Source organism: Solea solea, chromosome 1 (genome assembly GCF_958295425.1).
Source record: "Solea solea chromosome 1, fSolSol10.1, whole genome shotgun sequence".
Classification (NCBI taxonomy): domain Eukaryota; kingdom Metazoa; phylum Chordata; class Actinopteri; order Pleuronectiformes; family Soleidae; genus Solea; species Solea solea.
The window spans coordinates 31416294-31443321 of record NC_081134.1 but is presented as its reverse complement, the minus strand read 5'-3'; the positions used below and the strand labels follow the sequence as shown (position 1 = coordinate 31443321).

Sequence of the window (27028 nt, the reverse complement as noted above, 5' to 3'; positions counted from 1 at the left end):
TTCTCCTCCACTCAAACAACAACAACGTTCTTTTTAAACACAAATGACTGCCGTGTGATCCGTGTGAACCATGTGCTCGACCCGGACTTCTCTGGATATCATATAAGTTTCTGTTTTCATGACAAAAAGGACACGGAGAAAACAACAAAACGGTAAGAAATGCTTTGGTCAAGTCTAAGAAGATTCAGGTCAGAGAATTATTCAGATAAAGATTTAAATGTTTGTTCCTCGTCCTAGTTTAGTATCTAACATAGTTTGTCCTTTAACGCTTTCCTTGGTCTGTGTTTTCTCAGCAGGAGATGGAAAAGCCACTTTATTAGGCATCATTTTTTAACAGTTTTGTCTCTATCTTTGTTTGTTTGTTTGCTTTTTTCACCTTGTCAGCGCGACAGTAGATGCCGAGATGGAAAAAGGAATTGTGGTATGTTGAAAACTCAATCCAAATTTGTCAGAAATTATATTAAAGTCACATAGAGGTCACAATTTTGAAACGTAAAAGTCTTAGATATTAGCCTCAGAGTGCTTTATTTTTTAAAATCGGTGTGTTTTTAACTCCGGTGTCTACTCCACCAATTTTTTAGTCTATTTTTATTCAAAATTGTTTCATTTACATTACATTTTAACCTTTCATGTAAAGATAAAGAACATAGTCTAACATTTTGTTGTTACTGTGCAATAATCTGATATTTCTTTGTAAATAACATGCAAAACTATTCATCTCTAATAACAGTGTGGTTTCAGCACCTGACAGCAATTTTTTGTGTGTCCTATAGATTAAAGACGACTGGCCCGGTTACAGTCTGGACCTGTTCACTTACCCGGAACATTACCATGACGACATTGAGTGTGTTTACATCCCACATGGAGTTGTCATGAACAGGTAAAAACTGTCAAAGAAAAACATACATGAACATTTTTTATGTCGGATGCTGTGATTATGAAGCAAGTTACAGGGCACTTCTGTGCAGGTCATGGCTTGCAGACGTGCTCAGGACAAGCCCCTGGTCTCACATATGAAGTTTTGAGCAGATCGATAAATGTAGGGTCAAGTAAGAGGGCACTTCCTGTTTCGGGGCGAAATGGCGGCTAAATTCGAAATGGCTGACTTCCTATTTGGTCACACTTATGTCCGTAGATGGTCCGGGGTCGGTCTCTTGTGTCATGAAGTTTCGTGGGGATCGGTCAATGTAAGGCAAATTTATAGGGAACTTGAACTTGAAATTTGTCAAATGCCAAATCACCAAAAATTCAAAATGGCCGACTCACTGTTGAGTTGAGACCATGGTTCCTTTTGACTTTTTTGTTCGTCTTGGGCTATAACATCTTCCTACCAAGTTTCGGGAAATCCGGTGGAACTAAATTTTGACGCCGTAATTATTTTCTTCTTCTTCTCCTTCTTCTCCTTCTCTCTGCTGCAGAGTGGAGCGAATGGCCACCTACATCAAAGACGACTTTGGAGACAACAACATCATGGTGCTGTGCGTCCTGAAGGGAGGATACAAGTTCTGCTCGGACCTGGTGGAGTTCATCAAAATTCTCGGCCGCAACTCCGACAAGTACCTGGAGACCCGGGTGGAGTTCATCCGTCTGAAGAGCTACATGGTGAGTGAATCTAAATATGCACATACACACCAAGGTTACAAGAGTTTCGGATTTTGGTTTCGATTTTTAATATTAGTTATTAGAGCCCGAGCACAAACAGCAGTGGCTGAAACGGCTCCTGGCAGGAATTCATGCAAGGAACCTATTGTTTTTCTCTGGCTTTGCGGTCATTTTTGAGTGGGTTAACGTGTATAAAAACTCAAGAAACTTGGCATGGAGGTCAGGTCTGGCGAAAATGCGATATTGTCATAATGCTCCGTCCCGTGCGTTGCACCAGGGCTCTATAGCGCCCCCCCTAAGGTGAAACATGGACAGAGCAAGCCAAGTTCCATCGAACTTCACAAAACTAAAATCATTATAAAATGAAAACATTTTAGAAGTTCAGTTAAGAATTTCTTTAGTTTACACAATTTAGTTTTTAACCTCTAGTTTTTTATTTTATTTTAAAATGTTTTAGTTTTCGTTATTTCGTTATTAGCTTTTACATCAAACTTACAAATTATGACATAAAGGAATGAAAACAGGTTCAGAGAAGAGAAAATAATCTTCTAATCATAATATTCCTCTCCCCAGTTTTCTTCGACAGCGTTTTATTTTTTAGAATTATTTACCCCTGAGAGCTGCAAAATGAGCAAGTTTATTATGTGCTTTACAATAAAAAGAACGGGAAATCAACAGCAGCAGCATAAAAGATATAAAGGGCATAATAAAACACAATAAAAACATTTAAATAGCAAGGTAAAAGAAAGAAAATTAAATGTTGCATTTACGGCTGAGTTGCAGTAGTGACGATAATATTACTTTTTATTTAAACGCACAAATATCTCCAAATATCTGGAGGCATAAAAACTGAAAGCGGCTTTATTTAGTCCTGGTTCTGCGGACACAGAGCAAAACCTGACCCTGATGACCTGGTTTACGGTGAGCCAACAGGTCAGAAATGTATTTTGGGACTAAATTATTCTGAATAGAAATTCCCTTGAATCGAAACAACAGTTGAAAAAAAAAAAAAAAACAGCTGTCGCACTGAGATTATCTGGTGAAATAAGAAAAAGTTGTATTATCTCCAAACACAGTAACTCTGCCCTTGTCAGTGGTAAAAATAGATAAGTGTAACGGTCCAAGTCAACGTCCAGTATGTTTACTAAGGTATTTTGAAGGCAGTGATCATCATCTATATTTACGCAATATTACCGTTGTCTAAATAAAACCAAACAAATCAGCTGAAATCAGTTTAGCAGGTGACAAAATTAGCAATTTGTGTATTTGAAGAACTTATTTGTTGAGCTAAATTTCACTGGTTCCCTCATCTTCAGGATTCAAAGTCATAATGTCATATGCACAGTAAAAAAACACGTTTCTCTGTGTAATGAAAATCCTTCTTTCTTTGCTGGCCACACAAATGCAGAGTTAAAAGTAAAAAGAAATAGATAAAGAGCATAAAGGAAAAAGTCATCGGTTCTATACAGTACAGTGAATTATAAGTATCTGGTATATTTACATATAATAGAAAAAAATAGACTTAAAAGTCCACTGTGTAACTTTTTTGGAGGATTTATTGACAAAATGTTGAATACACCAACAATAATTGGTGTATGTTTATAAAAATGTAGAATTGGGTTTAGTAGCCTTAGAATAAGTCTTTAATATGTACTTGCTGCATGAAGGTCGCCAATTTGTGGCCACATGTTTCTGCAGCAGATCAAATGGACATGCATTTTTCAAATTGAATCTGCAGTCTCACCCTTAGATTTCACTTATTCTTACAGTGGACCTTTAAAAACCAATATTATGTATTACATTTATCCCAATAACAAAGGCCCACAATGAGAGTTTGTCATTGTTTGTCAGTTCATCAATAACTGAAATTATCCTTATTTTTACTCATGTACAATTGAAGTCACTTATATGACTGTCAAGCTCGGCCACCAGATGTCACTGTCGCTCCTGTTTAATAAAGAACTCCTGCCTGTACCTCCTCAGTGATGATTGACAACGCAGCAACTGCAGGTCATGAAAACACCAGGCTGCTAATTGGCGCCGTTTCTTCAGCCAGTAAAAGCAGCTCACGTCAAACACTGTCAGACACCTGGAATGCATATAAGCCCGATGGAATTAACACGAGGGTATGATGACACGGTAATGTTTAAAATGAAAAAAAATGATGTTGTTTTGCATCGTTTTTCATCGCCGCCGTCATTTATTATTATTACGTTTGTGTGGACTTTGGCACAGACTAGCGCAGAGGTCAGATTTATGTTTCTCTGCATGTGGTCAACATTCCTGCTCTGCACTTCTACGAAACAAGGGGAGGATTCACGGGTTTCATTTTTTTAAACAAATGGCTCTCACACCTCTTTAAGTAGCCACAGGCCAAACTGAATTATAGAGAGTTTTTTTATTTTTTTTGCCTTCCCGTATATCTCACATTGTTTACATTTCGTGGAAAAGTTGCTATACATGTCAGTTTCACCTCACGGGTAAACAGGTTTATGCTTGTTTTGCTAGTTGTATGCTTTAGTACATCCTGTTCATCTATATCCATGGTTCTCAAACTGTGGTTTGTGTACCACCAGTGATACGCAAGCTTCCTTTGGTGGTACTTGGAGGAAAATCACGACGCCAAACTCATAAAAGGCCAACTTCCTTTTGATTTGAGGCCGTGGACCCAATTTACTTTTTTGTTCGTCTTAGGCTGTTAAAAGTTCCCACCGAGTTTCATGAAATTCGGTGCAACTTAATCTTGGCGCGCTCCATCCACAAATTTGTGCAAGGAGCCATTTCGGCCCCTGCTATTTCTATAGTATAAAAAGATATAAAAGTATAAAAAAAAATTGTTTTTAAGTTCCAAAATGTGAGAAAAACTTGCAACAAATCCCCCCAAAATGAAAGTAATCAAAAGTAATATCATATTTTTGACACATAACATGATCTATATATAAATGAAAACCTTAAAAACACAGCTCAAAACAGCTGTTGGAGGGAAGTATCTGAGTGATGGTGCTGTTTGTCATGATGAAGTCATGTGATCTGCCTCCAGGACTGAATCTCAAATGAAAGACGTCGTTCTTCTGTAAGAACGTGCCTGTTTTTTGTGTATGGCTTTTGAAAATTCCTCCCCAAAAATGCAAAATATGATGTTTTCCTTCAAATGTACAAAGCAGTTGAATAAAGTACAACTGAGGATAAAGTTCAAATGTGACTTACAGTATATTGTGCAATTTTGCTGGCAAAAACAAGTCCAGTCAAACGTTGGAATATAATGGTTATATGTTGCACTTACGCAGGAATCTCAGCACGTCATTCATTCACTCACGGTCGTTGCAAAACAAGTCTCCCTTTGTGCCGTCAGCTCTGTATTAAATACACTGTGTACAGTAAAGCCAACAGAACTGTTGAGAAACACACGGTTAGGTACAGTACAGTACAGTGTCCTTAAGAAAACATATGTGGCTCCATTTTCCCCCCTCACCAGCTCACCGACAGATCTTTTATTGTAAATTATGGCGTCTTAAAAGGAAAAGAACTGTAAAAACAGTACAGTTACACTAGTGGTCAGCAATTGGTGGCCCATGGCCCAAAACTGGCCCGACAGCATCTGTATGTGGCCCGGCAGATGATTTAACAAATTATTATTACATTATCTTCACGCTTGAATTAAAACATTCTTCTTCTTCTTCTTCTTCTTCCCAGAATGACCAATCAACAGAGGACCTTCACATAATAGGGAGCAGAGATCTGTCTTTTCTGCGTGGAAAGGTGTGTGACCTTTATAAGTTTACGTCGTGTCTCGTGGTTGTCAGTTTTCTATCTGTTTAAACCGTCACAAGGTTAAGAAAAAGAAAAGTAAAAAAAAGTGTAAGTTAAAGAGTACGATTCTGAAATGTTTCATTTTGATTTCACAAGTCACAATTCACGAGACAATAAAAAATCTTAATATACGTACTTTAATTTATATTATTAAGTCTGCCTTTAACGCTAAATGTTAGCTTAGCGTATCTGTTTCTATTTTATTGCTAGCATGCTGTCATACTCCTCTCTTTCTATGTGATGTTAGCATGTTCGCTTCTCTTTTTTCGTCAGTATGCTAACATATTTCTGTTTCTATGTAATATTAGCATTATTGTTTCTATTTCTATGTTAGCATGCTATCATATTGCTCTGTTTGTATGTAATATAAGCATGTTTGCTTCTATTTTTCTATGTTAGTATGCTAACATTACATAGAAACAGAGGGATATGATAGCATGCTAACATAGAAACACATAAATATGTTATCATGTTTGCTCAGTAGGTTTGTCAGTATGCTAAAAATGTGTGTATTTCTGTGTAATAGCATTATTGTTTCTATTTCTGTTATCATGCTATCATCCTCTGTTTCTATGTAATGTTTGCTTCTATTTTTCTATGTCAGTATGCTTTATGTCAGTATGTTTTATGTGTTTCTAATATTAGTATTAATGTTTCTCTTTCTATGTCAGTATTCTAACATATTTATCTGTTTTTATATAATACTAGCATTATTGTTTCTAGTTAGAATGCTAACGTTCCCCTCTTTCTGTCTCTCTATGTTTGCTTCTATTTCTATTTTAGCATTTCAACGTAACATGGTACACATTCTATTGATATTTATATTTATTTTAATATGCTTATTTATACTTGTGACATTATATATGACTTAATATAGCATTATGTTTTCTCTCATGAAATAAACTGTAAAAACATAGTTAGTCACATGACGGGTTAAATAAAGATCGTCAGAATCAATGACCGACTTAAATTACCCATAACTCAAGGATCATAGTTGAAAATCCTCGATTGTTTACACACAGTTGTCCAACTGGCTGTGGAGTGTGTGTTTACAGTTTGCAATATGCTGTAGGACAGGTTTGTTATGTTTGAGTTTCTCTCTTCTTTTAAACGTCCCCGTCCAATTTCTCTCAGTGTTATGTAACAGTGTTCAGGTGTGGACGGGGAACACTGGCGCAGTGCCTGCATTCTCTCCAACCACTCTCCACAAACCATAGATACTCTCCGCTGCTGTCACAAAGAGGCTCGGTGTACGCGGCCAAAAAGAACAACGAGTGGTTTGAAACGGTTCAACTGGAGGGGGAAATTGTGCAAAACCGAGACGCTCACATTAAGTGACTTCTGCTCACTTTAGACACAGATGTTCATTACTGCGGAGAAGAAAACAACGTGTCTGGGTTTTTACGGCTCTTATTACTATAGTTACCAATAATGGAGCAAGTGCAATTCACAAAAACAACCTTTAAACAGACTATATCTTCACTGAGCCTGAAAACATGTTTATTAATGTGTTTAACCTTTGTTTTCTTGTTTTTATATCGTTTCACCAGTGTGTGCTTATTGTTGAGGTGAGTTTATTCATTTATTATACAGTGTGTATACATATATATATATATCTGTATATCTATATTTCTATATCCCATCCATCCATCCATTCATGTTTACATTTTACATTAAATGTTTATTTCCTTCACTGACGTGATCTTTAATGGAGAGAATAAACATTAATCAAGTTAATATTTCATGTTATACTTTTGTCTCGTTTGCCTCTGGTTTACAAAAGGACAAAAGATGATACTTCACTCGTAAACATGAGTGGATTTGCGCTGAACACACGATCACAGGGATTGTTTACCCTGAGAACATAATCTGCTCGTGTTTGCTCTACACTGTAATTTATTACTCTGCTCAACACAAAGAGCTTAACATCTCAGCATAATGTCTCTGTTCTTCTGAGGGACACTCACATGTCCTTCACTCTTTTCCCTTTGCTCTTCCCTTCCCTCAGGCCATCATTGACACAGGAAAGACCATGAAGGCCCTTCGGAAGCATGTGGAGACCTTTGAACCCAAGATGGTCAAGGTCGCGGGGTGAGCCATGTCAGTCAGTTCCATAATCATCTGTGTTTTTCCCCCGCCAGTGGAAATGTCAAGCGCGTGACGAAACAAGCAAAAGTAGATATCGCTTGTCCACAGTCACTCCCATGTTCTCTTCATGTGTTCTCCTCACGTTCTCCTCATGTTCTCCTCACGTTCTTGTCATGTTCTCCTCATGTTCTCCATCCTGCATCAATACCTGTGTCATCAGTGGGAAAAAGATGTTTTTTAACAATAAGACGTAGACAGGTTGTTGTTGATCACAGCGTTGTGATTTGTGTTTTAGTCTGCTGGTGAAGAGGGTCCCCAACATGGCTGAGCATTTAACAGACTGTAAGTACTCTAAGTGTGTTTTTATGATGTTACTTGAACCTTTAAGACAGTTCCACCAATTATTTTATCATTAAAAATCTCTGGTTATCTCTAACAGATAAATAACATGATGTAAATAAGCGGAAATAAGGTTTTTCACCAGTAACTTTATGTGTTTTATCATTTTGAGCATTTCCTGATTTTACAGTAAATGAGTTCAACTATTCACTTTTTTGTATCTGTCATCGCTTACTGTAAATCGGGATTTGAATCTGAATCCTAATTGTGGCTTCTTTATGATAATTGTTGTAATAATCCAATCCAGTCCAACTTTATTTGCAAGGCACTTTAAAACAACCACAGTGAAGCAAAGTGCAGTGCTGTGGACAAGAATAAATAAAAGGCATATAATCTTACAAGAGTTGATATGATTCATTGGTAACTATTAAATACATGAAAAGACATAAAAATGTGGATAAAAACCACAATAATAACATGTCATTGTCATTAATCCTTTAAAAGCAAGGTTTACAAAGCAAGTGCAGGATGTTTACGAACAGAAACAAGAAAAACATGAAGACAAAAGCCACGAGGGATAAATCTGTTGATTATTTTTATGATTAATAAAGGACTTGTTTGGTCGTTAAAATGTCGGAAAATGTCGGAAAATGTTGATCAGTGTTTACCAAACCTGGAAATGATGATGTTCTTTAAAATGTCCACAAATGTCCACAAACCAAAATGATTCAGTTTTTACGATTTCTTTGTTACATTATGGAAAAGTATTAGTGCCACATGTAAGGAGATGTTTTTGAAAGAAAGTAAAAAAACAAAACAGCATGAATGCTGAGATTAAAGTCAGACTTCTGAGATTAAAGAAAGTCAAATCAGAATTCTGAGATTGAAGAAAAAGAATTCTGAGATTAAAGTCAGAATTCTGACTTTGTTTCACGGCTGCTGGAGTTTGTCTGTGTTTTACTAAAAGTGAAAGTTGACACAGAATCCACTCTAGCACACGCACGTCGTGTTTCTCATTAACTTCCTTGTCTTGCTGTTTGTTCTCCGACAGACGTCGGCTTCGAAATCCCCAACCGCTTTGTTGTCGGCTATGCCCTGGACTACAATGAATACTTCCGTGACCTGAATGTAAGTGAACGAGGGAGTGAGTGAAGGAGTGAAGGAGTGAAGGAGTGAGTGTCTGCACTGATGTGGCTTTGCTGCAGCAACATGACCTTTTAGAAAAGCTGAGAGAAAGGGATGAAAGAGACGAGGGATAAAGGAGAGTAAACAGAGAATCAAAGAGACGCTCACTCACCAGGTATCATCCTCATATACTGTATATAACACAGCTATAATCACTGAAATCATGACATTCTGGTTTAATATGGATCTTTTGAAACGCAAATTTTGGCCAATATCCGATACTGGTAGCATTTGTTTTGTTTTAGTTTTATGTTTTGTTTGTGGATTTCCACATACACACAAATGGCAAACGGTCGAAAAAAAGGATCACAACCCAGCCCACTTTGGAGCCTCGCAGTGTCTTCATACTTTAACGTGGAGACGTGGTTGAAACTTTAAACGGGTCACAAGACTTGAGACTTTTTTCATCTAAATCCAAATTTTTATATCTATTACGTTTTTTACACAATCGTGGTTTAAGTTTTGTACTTTCTTTTGGACATTTTCGGATTTTACAATTACAATTTCCAACCTACACAGACAATTTTTACATAAAAACGTTGCTATGCTCGTTGTCTAACCCTGTGTGTTGTATTCAGTTTTTCTTAAAATCACCTAAAAGTGCAGAGAGTTCTGGCCAAAACTCCCATTGACTCCCATGTTAAAACGCTCTTGACTATCAACAAACTAATTCTTCTGTCAATTCACACCCATTTTTCTCAAAATTAAATGTGGGAGCTCATGAAAGCCTCCTGGCGCTCAGAAACCAAAACATTTTACTGAAATACATGATATCTCTCTGTTTTTTTACAATTTTTGTGTTTTGGAAGGGGAGGGGGGTCATGTAGGGGGAGGGGCTTGTAAAACTAGCTTTTAAAGTTTCAATCCACCCAAATTTTCACTGATTCTCCATTACTAGCTCAAGTCCTGCACCTGACGACATTTGCACCTAGAAGAGGGCACGATCCAAATTTTGCCGCGGAATGTCCGAGTTTTATTTTGTAATTGTCACTGTGCAAGAAAATGAGATATAATAATAAGTCCTTGAGCATGAGCTTCTTTATCCTAATGCAAATAATAATTTTACTGTGAAAATCACACCTGACGTGTCTTCCTGGTGTTTTTCTCTCTGATCGCTGCCGTGTTAAAACTCTCTTATCCCTCAGTTTCCATCGTCACATTCACTTCGCTTCACTTCAGTCTGCTGAAATTAGAAAGAACAAAACAAAACAAGTGTGAGCTCCATCGTTGCTTGATTTATTTTTAATTTATATCAGCAACAACTTGACCTCCCGTTTACCTCTGACTCATGAGCAAAACACTAAGCACACATTGACTCCCACAGCTCTGTGTGTGTGTGTGTGTGTGTGGTATTGTACGTACTGTATGTATGGGGTGGTTGGTGTTCATTACGCATAGTTTGACAGATGGTGACGCGTGGAATGCAGAGGTTAGGATCTCATTATCAAGTTAAAGCTTCCCCCATCTTATCTGTCCTCGTCCTACAGGAGACATATGAGTCGTGTCCTCTGGGGACACCCAGCGTTAAAATGAATGATCCCCCATGCGTGGAATCTGCTTTAAAAGTCATTTTCCTTCCATTATGTGCAACATTCTTAAGATTTAAAGTCAGAGTTAAAGTCTTTTGACCTCACTAAATTTGAATATCCACACCAATGAGTAATATTCCTCATTCGTACTCGGCACTGCCCTCTAGAGGAAGTATTGCATAAAAGACGAGTTATTTAGGGTGGCGATGGAGATGACGTTTGAGACGAACAGAAGTGAAACGGACGAAAATTGAGTGGAGAGAAACTGTTTTCAGTAAAAAAAAAAAAAAACCTTTACTCCACATTTCTTAGATTTTATCGCATTTTCTAACATATATCATATTTGAAATAATTTTCTCAAACACTCCCTTATTTCAGTATCGGTGTGTTTGAATTGCTCTCGTATCGACACAAACACCATTAATCATGGTCTACAGTTTTAAAAACAGTGTCGTGTAACAGGTTGTAAGTGTGTTTTCAGCATAATACCATCATTTCCTGTGGTGATCGTTCTTGACTAAATGTGTAATTAAATCAAATGAAGCCAAAAACGAAAGCGATGATCTGATGCTTGGTGTGAAAGACGATAAGTAAAAATGACTAAAATCAGTCAGATTAAATAACACAAACAATGTTTTTTACCATTTTTCTTTCAGCATATCTGTGTCATCAGCAAGACTGGGAAGATGAAGTACAAGGTTTGATTACACACAACTGAGCAGCACAGGATTTAAATGTGCTTCACTCCACGTATTTGTATGTAATTTGTAAGAGATGAAGGTGAAAAAATAAACAAAGGAATATTCGGCCATGTGACGTTTTTGTGGAGAGAGACATAACTGGACAGAGAGAGACTCTGCCCACCGGGAGAGAGTGTTAGTGTCGGATGGAATGAGCGTACGGACACTGGCATCCTTGTGTCTCCACTCTGACTCATGGAAAAGCCACAGTGGGCGCAGACGGCCGGACAAACCGTCTCCAAACTGCACTGTTTATTTCTGACTGAAACCACACTTTACTGGAAATGTGAAGGAAATACACGGGAATTCACCAAACTCGCACCGTCAGTTAAACCAATACTACGCTCCTGTTGGGTGTCGGAATTTCCCAGTTTGAGGCGGAGTTCCTTCAACTGGAACCTCCAAAATGATTTGTTCACAGAATGGCTCAGTGCTTTCTGCGTGAGCGGAGCACAGACTCTGTCTGACACAGTTACTGAACTGAAATACCACTGAACGTGGTCGCGATCACGGTCGATCGCCAGCTTTCAGCAGTGCTGTCGCTAAATACACGAGACTCCTCTGTTAAATGTTGACATTTTAGACATTTCCTTTGCTAAATGTTGGAGATTAACGTTAATGATTTCATGGATTTTTAAGTCTTTCTAACTGATCTACAGTTGGACATTGTTCACTTTTATTCTTGTGTTTTAGAATTCTATGTAGTTTTTGGAACGTTAAATAGATTTTGGAACATAAGTAAAATTTTGGAACTATAAGTAAAATTTTGGAACTATAAGTAGAATTTTAGAACTTTAAGTAGATTTTTGAACTTTAAGTAGGATTTTGGAATTATAAGTAGGATTTTTAAGCCTTTTATTTGATCTATAGTTGGACATTGTTGGCTTTGATTCTTGTGTCAGACATCACATGACTCTTCTAGTGACGACACTCTCTGATCAGTCTGTTGACGTCACATTTCAGTGTTGGCTAAGCTCGCTTGGAACCTCGTCAGAGCAGAAACTAAACAAAGTACCAGGTACCAGGTACTATCACTGATGGAAAAGCAAAAAAGCCGTGCCGAGGTGTGTCGAGCCGGGACCATGTCATCCTTTCAGACCATCGGTCTTCTCTGTCCAAAATGTCTACATTTGGGTTTCACCACAAACTTTCAGAGCTGAAGAAGCTTCTTGGATGAGCGTTGAAACGTCTTCGTGAAAAACTACAAGTCCTTTCGCTACTGATTCAGAAGAGTTTCAATCTTGTCCGTAGAGATCCAAGAGGACATGGTGGCGACGCAAGGTTCCAGGTTTTATTCAATTTTACACACTGCACCCAAATCCTTTGAGATGTCAACTTTACTTTAAACCCACAAGCATTTTTTTTCCTCACAAATTCCTCCAGTGCTGATTGAAAAAGTCACTTTATTCCACTAAGTCGTGAATAAACAAACACGAGGCCTGTTGTGTTTTTACAAGGTTTATGTTCCTGCAATTACGCTCTGAGGCCTTGATCTCATGGGGCTCAGTGAGGGGGGGGGTACAAACCAAAATACCTGCAAACACACACACACACACACTGAGGTATTCTCTGTGTTCTGTTGCCATCATCCGTGTGACTGCGAGAGTCAATTGTGCATGTCGACAGACAGACCAGAGCATGGTTCACTTCAGACAGTGGCTACGCGCTCTTTATACTCAACCACCTGAAACTCCAAACACTCATAACAAAAAATAACATAACACACACACACAGAGAGAGAGAGAGAGGGGGAAAGATTATTCTGTTAAGAATTGAAGAAACATGGTGAAATGATTAGAAATGTATGTGTTTGTGTTTTATTCTGGTTTAAAAGGTATAACTTCTGTGCATTGGCCCCCCCTGCACCGAGAACCCTGTGTCCCTGTGAGCGTAAATCAGCGATTTTCTCTATGGACTTTGGTGTGGGAGAGTGAGCGGTGACAAAACTTCCGTTTCCAGTGAGTAAAGTAAGTCTACAATATGTTAAGAACATGTGTATAGCTTTATATCACCATTAGACACTCCGTACTTGCTGGAAACTGACGTTTTGTCAACTGCTCACTCTCCCACACCAAAGCCCATAGAGAAAATTGGTGTTTTTAGCTTGTGGGAGCACAGGAGCTGCTGGTCTACTGCTGCATTGTTTGGCATGTTTTTGTCACTTAAGTAAATCAGATCAAAGGATTTCAAACACAGAAGTCACACACTAACACATTTGAAGTCACTGATAGAAGCAGCTGTGGATCATGAATGCACTTGTGCCACGATTTTAAATCTTAGATTTTCTCTATGGGCTTCGGTGTGGGGGCGAGAAACTTCAGTTTCCAGCTGGCAAAGACTGTTTTTAACGATATCATAGACTTGAACAGGCCTTTTATGATGTGGCTGAAACACATGTTCCTCTGTGATAGCGTGTGTCCGTGTCTCAGGTTGGTCTCCCACAACTGGCAACACATGTAATGAATTCAGTGCTCAACAAAAATTGAATTATAAGCTCCCGTTTACCCTTCACAAACATGTTCCTGAGCCAAAAGTAATGGTCCAGCTCTGGCTGCAAGTTAAATGACCTGATAAATGAGTTGCTGTGTGTACGAATAATACGAGTGGCTGCGAACAAAAGAGAGTTCTGGGAGGTTTTGGGAGAGGTTTGGTTTCCGTGTTTGTGTCTCCTCGGGTTTCACATGTGTGGTGGTAAACAACACCTCCACTCACTGACTGAACCCCAGCTTCAGTGAGGGTTTTTATTGCACGTCCTTGACCCCTAAAGGTGCAGTGCGACGAGATAAGAGGCAAATTACACAGCTTTTTGAGTTGTGCGCAATCCGTTCATCTGCGGCCACAAAGACCCGCGTTGTTCCTGCGACTGTGTCCTTATCATAAAACTCAGCGGTGGTGGTGGTTAACTTATCCCGCCACTAATGCCACCCGCGCTGCCCTGGGAACCCAGAGGCCATTGTCTATCACCTTGAAGCTGGAGGGTGGGGGGTTCTGGGGGGGGGTTTGTTGAAAGCAAGACGGCACAAAAAAAAGAGCTCCTGGTGGTTTTCACATGCTGCGGCTTTGTACCGTTCCATCAGGAAAACACAGAGAACACAGGGGAACGGGGCCAGACGCTGGAAAGTAGGCTACAGGTAAACTGTGCCTCGATACAAAAGGAACAAAACAGGAATTGTACATTTGAATGGACGCACATCCATGCGTCTGACATATGAAGCCCGCGGTTAGAGACTGGGGGGGAGCGGAAGGATTTGATTTCACATCCACCGCTCAATGGACGGACAGCATATTTATTCCCTCAAAGTGCAGTGTGTAATGTTTTAGGAGGGGTTTAGTGGCAGAAATTGAACGTACTGTGTCTTGTTTGAGGTAAAAAAAAACAAAGGTTCGATGATGACGTAAAACACAGTAAATCGTGATTTAAACGTGAAATATTTAAGTTTACGACACAGGGACTTTTCTCATTCACGCGGGATTTTGAAAAACATTGGCCATGTGGACGTGAAACGGACAAAAATTGAGTAAGTACGTAGAGAAGCAACGTTCTCAAGTGTTTTAGCTGGTTTAGCTACAGTTTAACTGCTCTCTGTCGCCCCCTTTCTCTATAACTGGTACTGCGGGTACGACAATGATGTCAAAACACAGTCAATTATGATTTACTGCGGTAAAATAGTTAAGTGGTAAAAGTTCTGTGCTGATCAAAACAAAGAACGACGTTCCGTTCTTTTCTCATTTACCCAGAATTTTGAAAAAAATCGTGATGCGTTTCCACAGAAATTACTTAGGGAAATCTTTCCCTTAACCCCAAACTTTCCGCCAAAATAAGTACCTACTCTACTCGCAACGAGTTTGAGACCCCTGATTCAAAGGGATATTCCGGGATTTTAGAAGAAATCTAGTCATGAAGTTTTCCACCTCTGATTTAAAGCTATAGCACCTTCAAATATCACACGTTATAAGTGTTAATTAGTCAGTGTTAGAGGAGGCAGAGGTGACGTTTTCCATATTTAGACAGAGGCAGATTGTTTCCCCCTGGTTCCGCGTCATAGTGAAGCTTATTTTACAGTCACACGTTCACAATAAGGCAATTATTTCTGAGAAATGGTTGCAGGGCAGTAAAAGACGACTGTGTTAAGTTGACAAACACAAACCAAAAGAGCCTCTGCTCTGCATGGTCACTGAGTTCCAGTCTGGCTCTGTTCTGCCCCCCCCGAGGGTTTGATAGATTAACTTCTGCTGGGATTCATCCAGTCATCAAAATCACTGCCAGATCCACCAACAAAAACCCTGAGTTGGTTTCAGGGTCCTCGTCCTCTACAAAACCTCCTCAAACGACAGCTTAAAGAAAATTTATATATAGTACAGTATACGTCCTCTTTCCAAGTCGTGAAATCCACTCTCATAAACTTTCATTTCTACACGTCTTAATCCCAACCCTGCCGGGTTTTAAACTTGATTTTCATGTGATGTTTTAATCTGGTCAAGTTTGTAATCTCTCTCTTCTGCTGAATGTTTAAAGTCACGCGTTTGTTTTCAGTGTTCATACAAATGAAATCATACTGAATCTTTACTGGATTAAAATCATGCTGAAATTTAGATTATTAAGATACTAATGTTTCATTGTGTTTTATGGTCTGAATCTCTTTTAAACTTATTAGTGTAAGCATTTTTTGTCATCAATATAATAAAATATTAAAACTACATCACTGTATTTAAGTATTATTTGTGTACTTTACATACATGTTACAAATTTTAAGCGTGTAAAGTGATTAAAATGAGCAGGTAAGGGAAAATGAGGTTTTACATAAAAAAGTGGCACAGTTAAAAACGTGTTTAAAATGCAGAATACTGAAAAAGATGGCTGTGGTGATCGTGTGGGGGGGTTGTCTGAAACTGAGGTGAAATAATCTCAATAAGTAAGTTTTTAGTTGGGATTTGAAAGTAGACATTGTTACAATGCTCATAAAAAAACTTTTTGTTGAAACTTTTGTTTCTCGGGCTAAAAATAGCAGCAGGTGTTTCAAAAGAAAAGATAAAATGGTATGAAATATAAAGAAGAGAAATACTATACGGGGGTTAATAAAACTAACCTAATAATTATTGTTATTGAAAATAATGCACATTTTCCTGGTTAAATAATATTTAACCAGTCTTTGGGAACCCACACTTTGACAACAACAATAAAAAAGGTGCTGTTTTCTGGAGAAAGTAGCACAAAAACTTTTTTGATTGATTTTTATTGCTATCACTGCTGACTTTTTGTCCCTGATGCACTATTACACTTTATGCCAAATCAATACAATCCTCCTGCTGCTGCATTAATAATCCAGTACGAGTTTAATAAATAATAAATTACATCACATTAAATGAATTTCATAATATTGCACACTTCATATCGCACAGCAATATGTTAAACTCATAAATCCCAACTAAAAAGTTCTACAAATTTAGTTTGGTGACTCCCCAAAAAAATCCAGCGGCACATCTTTGGGTCCCCGCCCCAGTCTTCGGGAACCCACACTTTCATTAACACATTTAAAAAAAGTGCTGCTTTCTGGAGAAAGTAAAACACAACAAAAAACTGATTATTGTAGATGATGATGCTGCTGCTGCTGCTGCTACATTAATAATCTAGTACGAGTTTAATAAATAACATTAAATGAATTTGAAAATATTGCACATGTTGTCAATGTTTTCCTGGTTAAAAATATTTAAACACAGTGGGAAAAATTCTACAAATTTTGTTTGTTGACCCAAACAAAATATCCTGTGACCCACCTTTGGGTCCCCGACCCAGTCTTTGGGAACCCACACTTTTATAAAAACTATAAAAAGTAGCACAAAAACAGATTATTAGGGTAGGGGTATTGTGAATGATTTTTTTATTGCACTATTACACTTTATGCCAATTCAATACAATCCTGCTGCTTCTGCTCCTGTTGCTCTTGCTGCATTAATAATCCAGTACCAGTTTAATAAATAATAAATAACATCACATTAAATGAATTTGAACCCCTCCCTCCCTCGTTTACCGAGTCCCACTCGCGCCGTTTAAAGTTGTCCATTGTGTGGACGAGAGTGGACCAGACCTCGGGGGACAAAGGCTCCTCTCTGAAACCAGGGAAACCTTGCAGTGTGGGTCAAAGAGAGTCCCATTGTCCTCCTCGTCCATTGTGTGTCCACACGAGGAGCAAACTGCAGACGGCAAACTGTCAGGGCCTTTTGTCTCTGGGGCAGATCAGCTGTGTGTGCATCAGTCCCATGTGTCCACCGTGTCCTACATGTCCCCGTAAACTACTCTCACAGTTGATCAAATAATATGAGAGGAAACTGGAGAGTTGGGACACATTAAAGGTCAGAATAATGTGTTTATTTAAGTGTATTATGTGTCAAAGTATCAAAGGACAAATAACACAACACAATGGAATATAATGTGTTACATCAGAAGTGGCACAGTTTAAAAATTTTAAATAAGCTCTAAACGTGACAGAAATGTGAATGAAAATGAGATTAATTGGCTTATTGTTGCAGGAATCTGCATTTCAGTGAACCTCTGGGCTTTTTTGACTTGTATATTGTATAAAAAATGTTTAATCTATAAATGTATTAGTGATTAAAAGTTGTCAAACAATAAAGGAGTGATTTATGAATTTCATTTGTTTTATTTTTCTAGTTTTGTCATTTGTAAGGCACTATATATATTTTTAAAAAGTACTATTAGAATAAAATAAATTAGAATAAAATGATAATATCTATTATTATTATTTATTGTATTATTATTATAATATTTATTTATTTTGTCTTGTTTTGTCATTTTATTATACATTTAAAAAATATATAATAATATAAAAATAAATATACAATATAATAATATCATTGTTACTACCATTATTATCAGTATCACAGTAGAATGGACCAGTTCAGTTTCTCCTCTCTGTTGAAGTCGTTATGTAACAAAGCCTCTAATTGGCCCGCTTCAAAATTCCAAATTTAAACTGGCCACCTGATTGGACTCCGCACCGCGAGGGGGTGGGGGCGGTTGCAAGCGGAGGGGCGTGGCTTGAACCAGGAGTCAGGAGATTCGTCAGCTTCAGTGTGAGATTGTCGCGCCGCCAACCGGGGACCACGTACGAGCGAGCGAGGACACGGTGCTTTTCCTGCTGCCGTCTTTCTATCCTTTTTACACGGGCCTTTTTTCAATGGACGCGAGGCTTGGACACGGAGGGACATGAATGAGGACGGGACGTTTGACTGTGGACGGGTGTCCCTGACCCTGAGAGACACGCTGGAGGGCGTTCACCGTGTTTTTCCCAGCGTGTTTTTCCTCACAGGTACTGAGTGAGTGAATGAGTGAATGTGAAGTGAGAGGCTGAATATCCCGCTTTGTGATTATATTTTAAATATATAGCTGCATACATATATCTGCAAGCACGGAGGCTAACAGCGACAAACAAACAAACAAACAAACAAACAAACATGGCGCTGCGTTTGTTTTTTCATTTTTGTGTCGGAATAATTTCATTAAAAAACAGGGAGGCTTTTATTTTGGTAATCATTGTTAACAACAAGTGCTGACCGTAGTTCAGAGACGAGAGACACGATGGAGACGTGATGGTGCGTTCACGGACCTGTCGTGTCGGTGTTTGACACAAAACAGAAAAAAACATGAATTACGCCTTTATTTACAGTCCATATTTACTTTTATTTTCCTCTCCCTCTGTGCAAACATTGTAATAAAGATGTCAGACATTTTGTACTTTTTTAAATTTAAAAACAAACAGAACATCTGTTCTGATCTGCTAATGCACCTGCCACACACACACACACACACACACGACTTTACTCGTGAAAGTAAAAGGTCACGTGATGAAAAATTTGGGAAAATATAGTGTTTACTAATTAGAAATTAAAATGACATCTTTATAATCCATCCTGTTGCTGATATGAAGAATATTTAGCATGATATCGCAGACTATTTCAAAATAAAATTGTTTCTTTTGATATAAACTAAACATAACCTAAATACAACCTAAATATCTGTATAAAGGTGTCTGACATTTTGTACGTTAAGGTTTTTTTTATAAACAAACATCCTGCCATTGCTCACTTTTAGCCACACACACACACACCTTCACTTTTCTTAAGTGAAGGTGAAAGGTCATTGCTATTAAAAGTATTTAGATATTGCACAACATTTCAAAGTAAAAGTGTTTGTTTTTTGATATATATGAATCTGTAAGTGACCAAAACAGACATTGCATCACATCACATGTGCTCAATATAACCTAATTAACATACAAATATAGTTCATTTTGGTCCAGTTTTCATTACAATTCTAAATAAATAAGTGCCGTTGACGTTTTATGGACTTTTAACACAAACTGGGAGAGCAGTGAAAGTTCGAACAAGAAACAAAGAAATAAAATAGAAAACAAAATCAATAAAATAGCAATAGGAGGACAAGGCTTTAGATATTTGATAAATACTGTTTTTTGAGGGAGTTTCAGAGCCTTACGACCATGGTTTAATGTTTAATTTTCATGAATTTCCTGTAAACTAGTTCATATTCATGCTTCTAAACATCGCTTATGATTAGAAAACATGTGCGTTGTTTTCCGTCTTGCAGGTTTTCGCCCTCTGACATGAAGAAGAAGGACGACAGTGTGGATTAGGATTCTATTTTTATTCTTCTTTTTGTCGTTGTTTTTGTTTTTGTTGTTTTGGAGTCGTCGTTGTCCTCTTCACCTCGATGTGGCCTCGAAAGGATTTCTTCCTCCTCTGTGCTTTGGAATGAAATGATGGCAGCACGTTGGAGTGACTCACTGCAGGACAATGAAGACAGCAAACACGGGGATGTAACTCCGTCCCACGAGGTAAGAAGAGTCTAAGATGTGATGATGGCTGTTGGTTCCTCAGCTAAGCATGTGTAGGATTAGAGATACAGTTGACTTTTTTGCAGTCGGCCACTTGAGGTGTCTGTAGTCACAGGAGGTCTGTGAGGTCTCCTAAGAAGACTTCACTGGTCTCGGTCTCCTCTTTCAGACCGTCTGTCTTCTCTGTCCAAAATGTCCACATTGGGGTTTCCCCACAAACTTTCAGAGCTGAAGAAGCTTCTTGGATGAGTGTTGAAATGTCCTGTGGGGTCTGTGTACTTGGTGGCCGACGGATAATAAAACCACCACAGGACGTCCATTCGGAATAATTTGGAAGCTGGAAGACGACTTTTGACTAGGATGCACATTCACTGTCAAAACATAAGACATAAAACCGGGGGAAAAAGAAATCACTAAGAGCCCATCCACATTCAGTGTCTTCTGCGTTTAAATTGATGCATAATATTGCACTTTTTTGCTGTTATCCGAGCCAATATCGGCCCGTACCAATATCGTTTTCCCGACAATATCGTGCATTCCTGCAATTCAGTACATGAAGTTCTCGTCCAAACAGAGTTTGTTTTGACAACGTTGTCACAGTGCTCCATCACATTTTGACAAAAGTAACGTAGATGTTTTCCGTAAAGTTGTTCAGCCCTATTGTTACAGTCTTTTAGGTCAAGGTTTGGTCACCATAGCAGAACTCTGCAGACTCTCTGAGGTCTTGACCTTGGGTTCGGTCTTGACCTCACTGATAACCCCCTTGTGTGTTGTGGACAAAGTTGTGAACATTTTGTCCCGATTAGATTGTCTTATTTTCTGTGTTTTTAACGCTCACATGTGGCCTCTTCCTTGTTATCAGCTGTCACCTGTGCTGTGTGTGAATGCGAAGCATCTGCTGTAACTTCATCAGCGCAACTTCAAAGGTGTTTTCACTTGAGGCAGAAACTCATGACATGCACTCAGAGAGAGAGAGAGAAGTGGATTGTGTGTGAGCTAAGTGTTGCAGCGAGCTGCCAGTGTTCGGGGGTGATAGGGTTCACTCTTTTTTTTTTCTTCCCCACTCTGACAGAAGCTGGTTAAGTGCACAAAGAGAGTTCTGTGCTTGTGCTGCTCATCTTTCTGGGACTTGTGCGCATCTGAATGCCAAAATGCTGATAAATGGCACATTGTAACTCATCGTTTACCCTCTTTTTAGCTTTTAGCCATGACATCAGATCAGCAAAATCATCATCATCATCATTATGATCACAGTCCAGCGGCTGAGGCTTCATCCATGTCATAATGTCATAACATAGCACTGCAGCAGTGGCATGTTTGGGATTTAATCCGTCATCAGAAAATGGCAACAGCGCCGTAATCCTCTTACTGTGTCAGAACCGGCTGAGGATGGACGACGTAAATCTGTGGGAATGGGACGAGTTTTTGTGTGATTTAGACTTTGGATTTAGACGTTTATGAAGGAGCTCGGAGCGCGAGTTTCCGGGGATGTTGTTAAAAATAACTCATAATTGGACGTTGGAGCTAGAGTCGCGCTTGCCAGATGTTTGGATGTTTCTTTGGCTGCGTTTTCACACAACTATACGACTTTTCCTGTTTCTTGTAATCAACGTCCACTCCTTCCTTAATGTCTCAGGTTCTTGAAATTTGGGGCAGCTAATAATTGAAAGAGCGTGCCAATCTGTGATTCTGACCCACATTTGTACAACGCTGCAAAAGTTTGTTGACGGCTGAATATCACTTTTTCGCATTCTGTTTTACACCTTTTTCAACCCTGACAATGTGCTGATGCATTTACCACATGTAACCATTTTAAGCAATTTCAAAGACTAGAAGAAGAAAAAACTTAACTTAACTTAAATGCTGTTGCTGATCTCTGATTCAGATCGATAACTGATACCAAGTCTTACATTGGCTCATCACTTCCTGTGGCTCGGTGCCAATAATTTGACTGAAAGCTTGCAGTGAAGGGGGGGAGTTTGGTATTTAAATATAATATATATATATATTTATATATAAATGCAAGGGACGTGTGTTTATCTGTCTGCCTGTTAATCGTGTACATTGACAGACTTCTAACTCAGCAGGTGACTGGCTCAGGACACCGGTGTGTGGAGAGCTGACTTTGACTTTTGACTTTTAGCAACGTTATAAAGACCATAATATGGTTTAATTGTTTCAGTTTTGAAATAACAAACTTTTTCAGAGGACTATTTCGTAGGGCTGAATGTTTACTTTGAACGTTTATATATATATATATATATATATATATATATATATATATATATATAATATATATGTGTGTATATACAGTATATATATGGATATATATATATATATTTTGGAATGATTTTTCATGCAGTCTATACAATTAAATGTGTATATAGTTAATCTAAAATGATATTTTCACACACATTTTGGGTTTGACAAATATTGCACGATTTCCTACAATTTGGAAAATTGCAGTCGACTGTTACACGATCTCTATAAAACTTTGATTAATTCAAAGCCCTGGTATTTAGTGTGACCTACACTTACCCTTGAACAATAACACAACTGTAATTAATGTTTCTAGGAAAAAGTTGTGTTTTTTGCGACATTTTCTGTTGAAAAAGGTGAAAAGGGTGATGATGACGCCAGGAAGACATGCTTGAGCATCACATACAGAGACTTAAACTCATACGACAGAACTATTCAATTACAAACTCACTTGGGCTGCATTTACAAACCAAGGAATCTCATTATTTATTTATTTATCTCTGATGTACAGTACTTTGTTTCAGCTGTTGTTGTTTTTTAAAGTGCTTTATAAATAAATTGGATTAGTTATTTCAAAGTCTTGACATAATTATGTCGTATATGAGCCACGAACATCTCAAAGTGCTGCTGTCAAACCTCATCAGACGACTGCAGGAATCTTTGAATGACAGTGAAAAGTGTTTCTCTCATATTTCTTCAGACTGGGCCACTAATGTGTTGGTGATGGGCTGCATGTGGCCCACGAGCCGCCGTTTGGACTGGAACATACGACATGTGCATCGACTTGCTTTCAGTCGCATCATTCAAATCCAAATGGAACAATGATTGTTGAGACCCCAGCAGGCAGGATGGGGCTCCCCTCTCCTCCTCCTCCTCCCTCTCAACTGCATCATCTTGGCTCACTAATGAGGGACCCCCCCCCCACCCCATTACACACACACACACACACACCATCCTGCTACTGTCAAAGTGACGGTACCGACACATGCGGGGGTAATTGAGGCCCATCTGCCCCCTTCGTTAAGAAAAAGAGAAAAAAAAGCCCCACGTGTTTAATGTCTGCTTCTCTCTGTCGCTCTGATTCCAGCTGAGCAGTCGTGAAGCAGCTGAGGCCTTTGCTTCTCACACAGGCGACACAAACCTCTCCTGACAAAAGATTCATGAATAAAACTTGGACTTTTGTCGCGTTTCAAGGAATGATTAATCTGGAAATTAGGCGGTGTCGTTAATGAGAGATGTAGATTATTATGCTCCAAAATACACGGCTTGTGGAACTTCTATTTTTGGCGGGACGCCGCAGCAGGGTCGTGTGAATTCAGCAGAATTTAGCACAAGGAGCGGGACAGGAAGAGGAAGTAGGAGAATAAAACACTTTCACTTAACTACATCATCAAATAGAGAATCCTTGCTGCAAGCCCAGCGTGCTTCTGTTTCCTCGCTCGGTAGAAATACTGCTCCGTTTGTTTGTGTTTACGACATTTACAGTGTTTTCCGTACCACGAGAAAACCTTAGTCTCACAACTCAGGCTGCTGTGAAAACGTTATTGTAAATATGTTTTATACTGTTCAAATGTCAAATTTTTTTCCCCAAAACAGTATTTTAACATGCAGTAAATTGTAAATAACTGCCAGATATTGAAAGTTATTCTGAAAAAATGGTCCTTTTATGGTTAAAATAAGCACAAAAAAAACATTTTGAGTCTTAGGTGTAGACTCTTCTGATTTCACTTTGAGATTTTCACTTTAAAAATGATTATTTTATGCCACACACTGATATAAAAATGCGTTTAAAGGAGTAATGAAGACAAACAAGCGTTGCTGGATCTCTCCCCAGCGCTTATTGATCACTCCCATCATTCATGGGAAGCAGGATTAGACCAGTGGCTCGTTCTATTTCGCTCACTCTCTCTCCACTGCCACCACACCGCCCCGCCCCACACCCACCCACCCAGCAACATGCTTGTCCTTCAGCCCTCCTCTGTTCCCGCGTGTTTTCACTGATGCTATATATAACCCATGGAAAGATGAATGCTGTGTGTATGTGAGTGCAGCATAGAGGAGGAGGGAGAAAAAAATAAAAAGAATCACTGTCATGGAATCGCTGCTCGTTTTCGCCTCTAAAAAAAAATGCTGCATGTTGTGTGATTATAGGTCAGGACTCAGGCCGGTCCATAGCTGTGGCTGTGGTCACAGTTTGTTTTCTGTTTTCGTGGAAACTGAGGGATTAAATCTTTCCACGTACGTTCATGTTCTCCTCAGAAATCGGACATTTCCAGCTACTTCCACCTCTGAAGGGTCAGACGAAGATGAGAAACCTTGTGACACGCACATTTATCAGCGTTGATTTATCAGTCTGAGCAGAGACAACAACAAAAAAAACACATTCAGTTTTGCATACATTTGAAAAGCAAATGCGGCAAATGAGACTCTGACCTGCACGTGACCGGGGTTTGTGTTTCTCTCAGAGAGAGACGGAGAGATTCTGCGTTTGGTGAAGGACTTCCCCAAAGATTTTTCTTACAGTCAGAGTGAGAGTGGACCGTGCTCATGGCCCAGCGTGTGTTTTTTGGCGTCTCTTATCGGAATCAAACTTCCCCTCTGACCGTTGCTATTTTTTTCCCCTGGAAAAGACAAAAAGGGAAATTGGTGCGTGTGCTGCGTCTCACTCAAGGTCACATAGTCTCAGTGTGTGTGTGTGTGTGTTTACTGTACAGTATGTGTATGTGTGTGTGAGAGGCGGCCTCCCTTTATCTTTCCCTCTTGGCGGAGCGGTGACGTTTATGCCCAGCATGGCTCCTCTGCTGCAGTCGTACACGAGCGTGGACGGAGGATTGATGATGGATGTGCTCTCTCTTCTGCATCAGTGCCCCGCCCCGTTATAAAATAGAGGAGATGGTTGTGAGGTTGGAGGTTGCTCGTCTGCAGATGCACACGAGCAGATCAGGAAACCAGTCTTATGCTCAGTGAGTCTGAGGCTGAGACTTAGAGATCCATTACACATGCCTGAGGCGTCGGCTCCGCCGTCAACACTTGCCCTCATTTGGCTCCGAGCACATGACACACACACACACGTCACAAGCTCGGTTTTTGTGCATAGATTGATTCTTAAAGCAATATTCCCACTCCCTCCTCCTCCTCCTTCTCTGTCCGCTCATATTTGACACCCCACAGGCTTGATAGATGAGTCCAGAGCTCTGAAACAAATATGAATTGATTCAAATTAGATTCTTTTGCTAGAATTGACAGTTAGCCTAAACTCATTATCAACATCTAAATAGTAGGAGTATGTGTCTCACACATGTTTGTCTCCATCCACGTTATTGTTAGTTTAAGTACAGCAAATGTAGGGTTTTTGACGTTTTAAGACACTTTGTCTGATGAAGATACCACAAATAATCAATTACTTACAAAAGAATTGGCCCTTGACCACATTTACTTGCTGATCCCTGCTTTACTGTACCAAACGGAAACACACCGAGAGAGAGAGATCCTGTTTTGGGGACCCTGTGCCAACCAAAGGCCGCACCTTCGGAGATGCAAGCCTTCATTGGGGAGAGCTCCTCTGTCCTCTCGCTGCAGATGGCACCTGCTGTTTGGGTGGAGACTCATGGGACGCATGGAGTAACCGTAACTCTCTGTAAGCTGGCTTATAAATATCTGTGCCAGGGACATCTGTGCGCACTGAGCACATGTTCTCATCCACGGGTAATATTGTAAATTTAAATTCAATCCCCAATCAGGTCGACAGACTTTCTGTTTCTGGCAAACGATAATTAGAAAATGATGTCGGGCCGTTTGTCTTCACTTTAGGTGGAAAGAGAACTGAAATATTCTACTCAAGTAAATATACCACTATTTTGATAACATTTTACTTAAATACAAGGTAGTACTTGTCTAAAAATGTAAAAAAGTATCTTATTAAGTTACTTTTTTTTTTTTAACAAGGTTCTTTCTTGTTTCGTGCAAAAAGGACAAGGGAACACAAATCTTACATGAATTGTTTTTAATTAAAGGCAAAACTTTCCAAATTAAAGTGCTGACAAAATAAAATATGTAAATACATAATGTGTCAGTCCAAATGGGTCAAAGGTCACAAATGTCACTCACTCCGGGACCTTAACGCCAGTTCACCTGTCCTCATCGTTCATTCTCCTGTCCTCATCGTTCATTCACCTGTCCTCATCATCATTCATTTACCTGTCCTCAACATTCTTTTTGCAGAGAATGATGAGTAATTTTTTACTCATTAACGGATATTTTTTGGAAGTACTTCACTACAGTACTTCCAAAAAACATACTTAAAAATAAAAGTAATATTCCAAATTTTAAAAATGTACAAAGTAAAAGTACACAAAAAACCTACTCAATTACAGTAACGTCATAATAAAAATAATAATCTGGTTCTATGTTACACTGATATAACATTGTTACTTTATAGTTGAAATGATACCATGAGGATATTGATATTATGTTTTGTGTTCATCAAACTGAAACATTTGTTTCCAGCTGAGTCTTACATGTAACAGCTTGCTTATCTGTCAGTTTGTGTCGGCGCTGAGTTCTCGGCAGGAAACCACATAATTTCCTGTGGACATCGGCGGCTGAA

General features: G+C 39.0%; 3 protein-coding genes across 4 annotated transcripts in view; all 3 read left to right on the top strand.

The window, feature by feature from the left end:
* apodb (apolipoprotein Db) overlaps nt 1–27028 on the top strand; it is a 313363-nt gene that overhangs the window by 202309 nt on the left and 84026 nt on the right. The window contains exon 1 of one of the 2 annotated variants that reach the window (XM_058646965.1): nt 22567–22578. The exons of the other annotated variant lie outside the window; for it this stretch is intronic. The gene's annotated coding sequence lies outside the window, so the exon portion shown is untranslated. Of the gene's footprint in view, nt 1–22566; nt 22579–27028 lie in introns of those variants that run through there. 2 annotated transcript variants of the gene reach the window in all.
* On the top strand, nt 39–11361 carry prtfdc1a (phosphoribosyl transferase domain containing 1a). The gene is made up of 10 exons (XM_058646951.1): nt 39–152; nt 385–421; nt 774–880; nt 1419–1602; nt 5296–5361; nt 6963–6980; nt 7421–7503; nt 7796–7842; nt 8891–8967; nt 11210–11361. Exons 2-10 carry the CDS (start codon nt 404–406, stop codon nt 11255–11257), a joined length of 648 nt encoding a protein of 215 aa, XP_058502934.1. The 5' UTR covers nt 39–152; nt 385–403; the 3' UTR covers nt 11258–11361.
* The window catches only part of LOC131470795 (rho GTPase-activating protein 21-B), an 87915-nt gene continuing 79268 nt past the window's right edge, over nt 18382–27028 (top strand). Inside the window, exons 1-2 of the mRNA XM_058646811.1 lie at nt 18382–18621; nt 19917–20163. Of these exons, the coding sequence (XP_058502794.1) occupies nt 20086–20163 (78 nt within the window). The 5' untranslated portion in view covers nt 18382–18621; nt 19917–20085. The remainder of the gene's footprint in view (nt 18622–19916; nt 20164–27028) is intronic.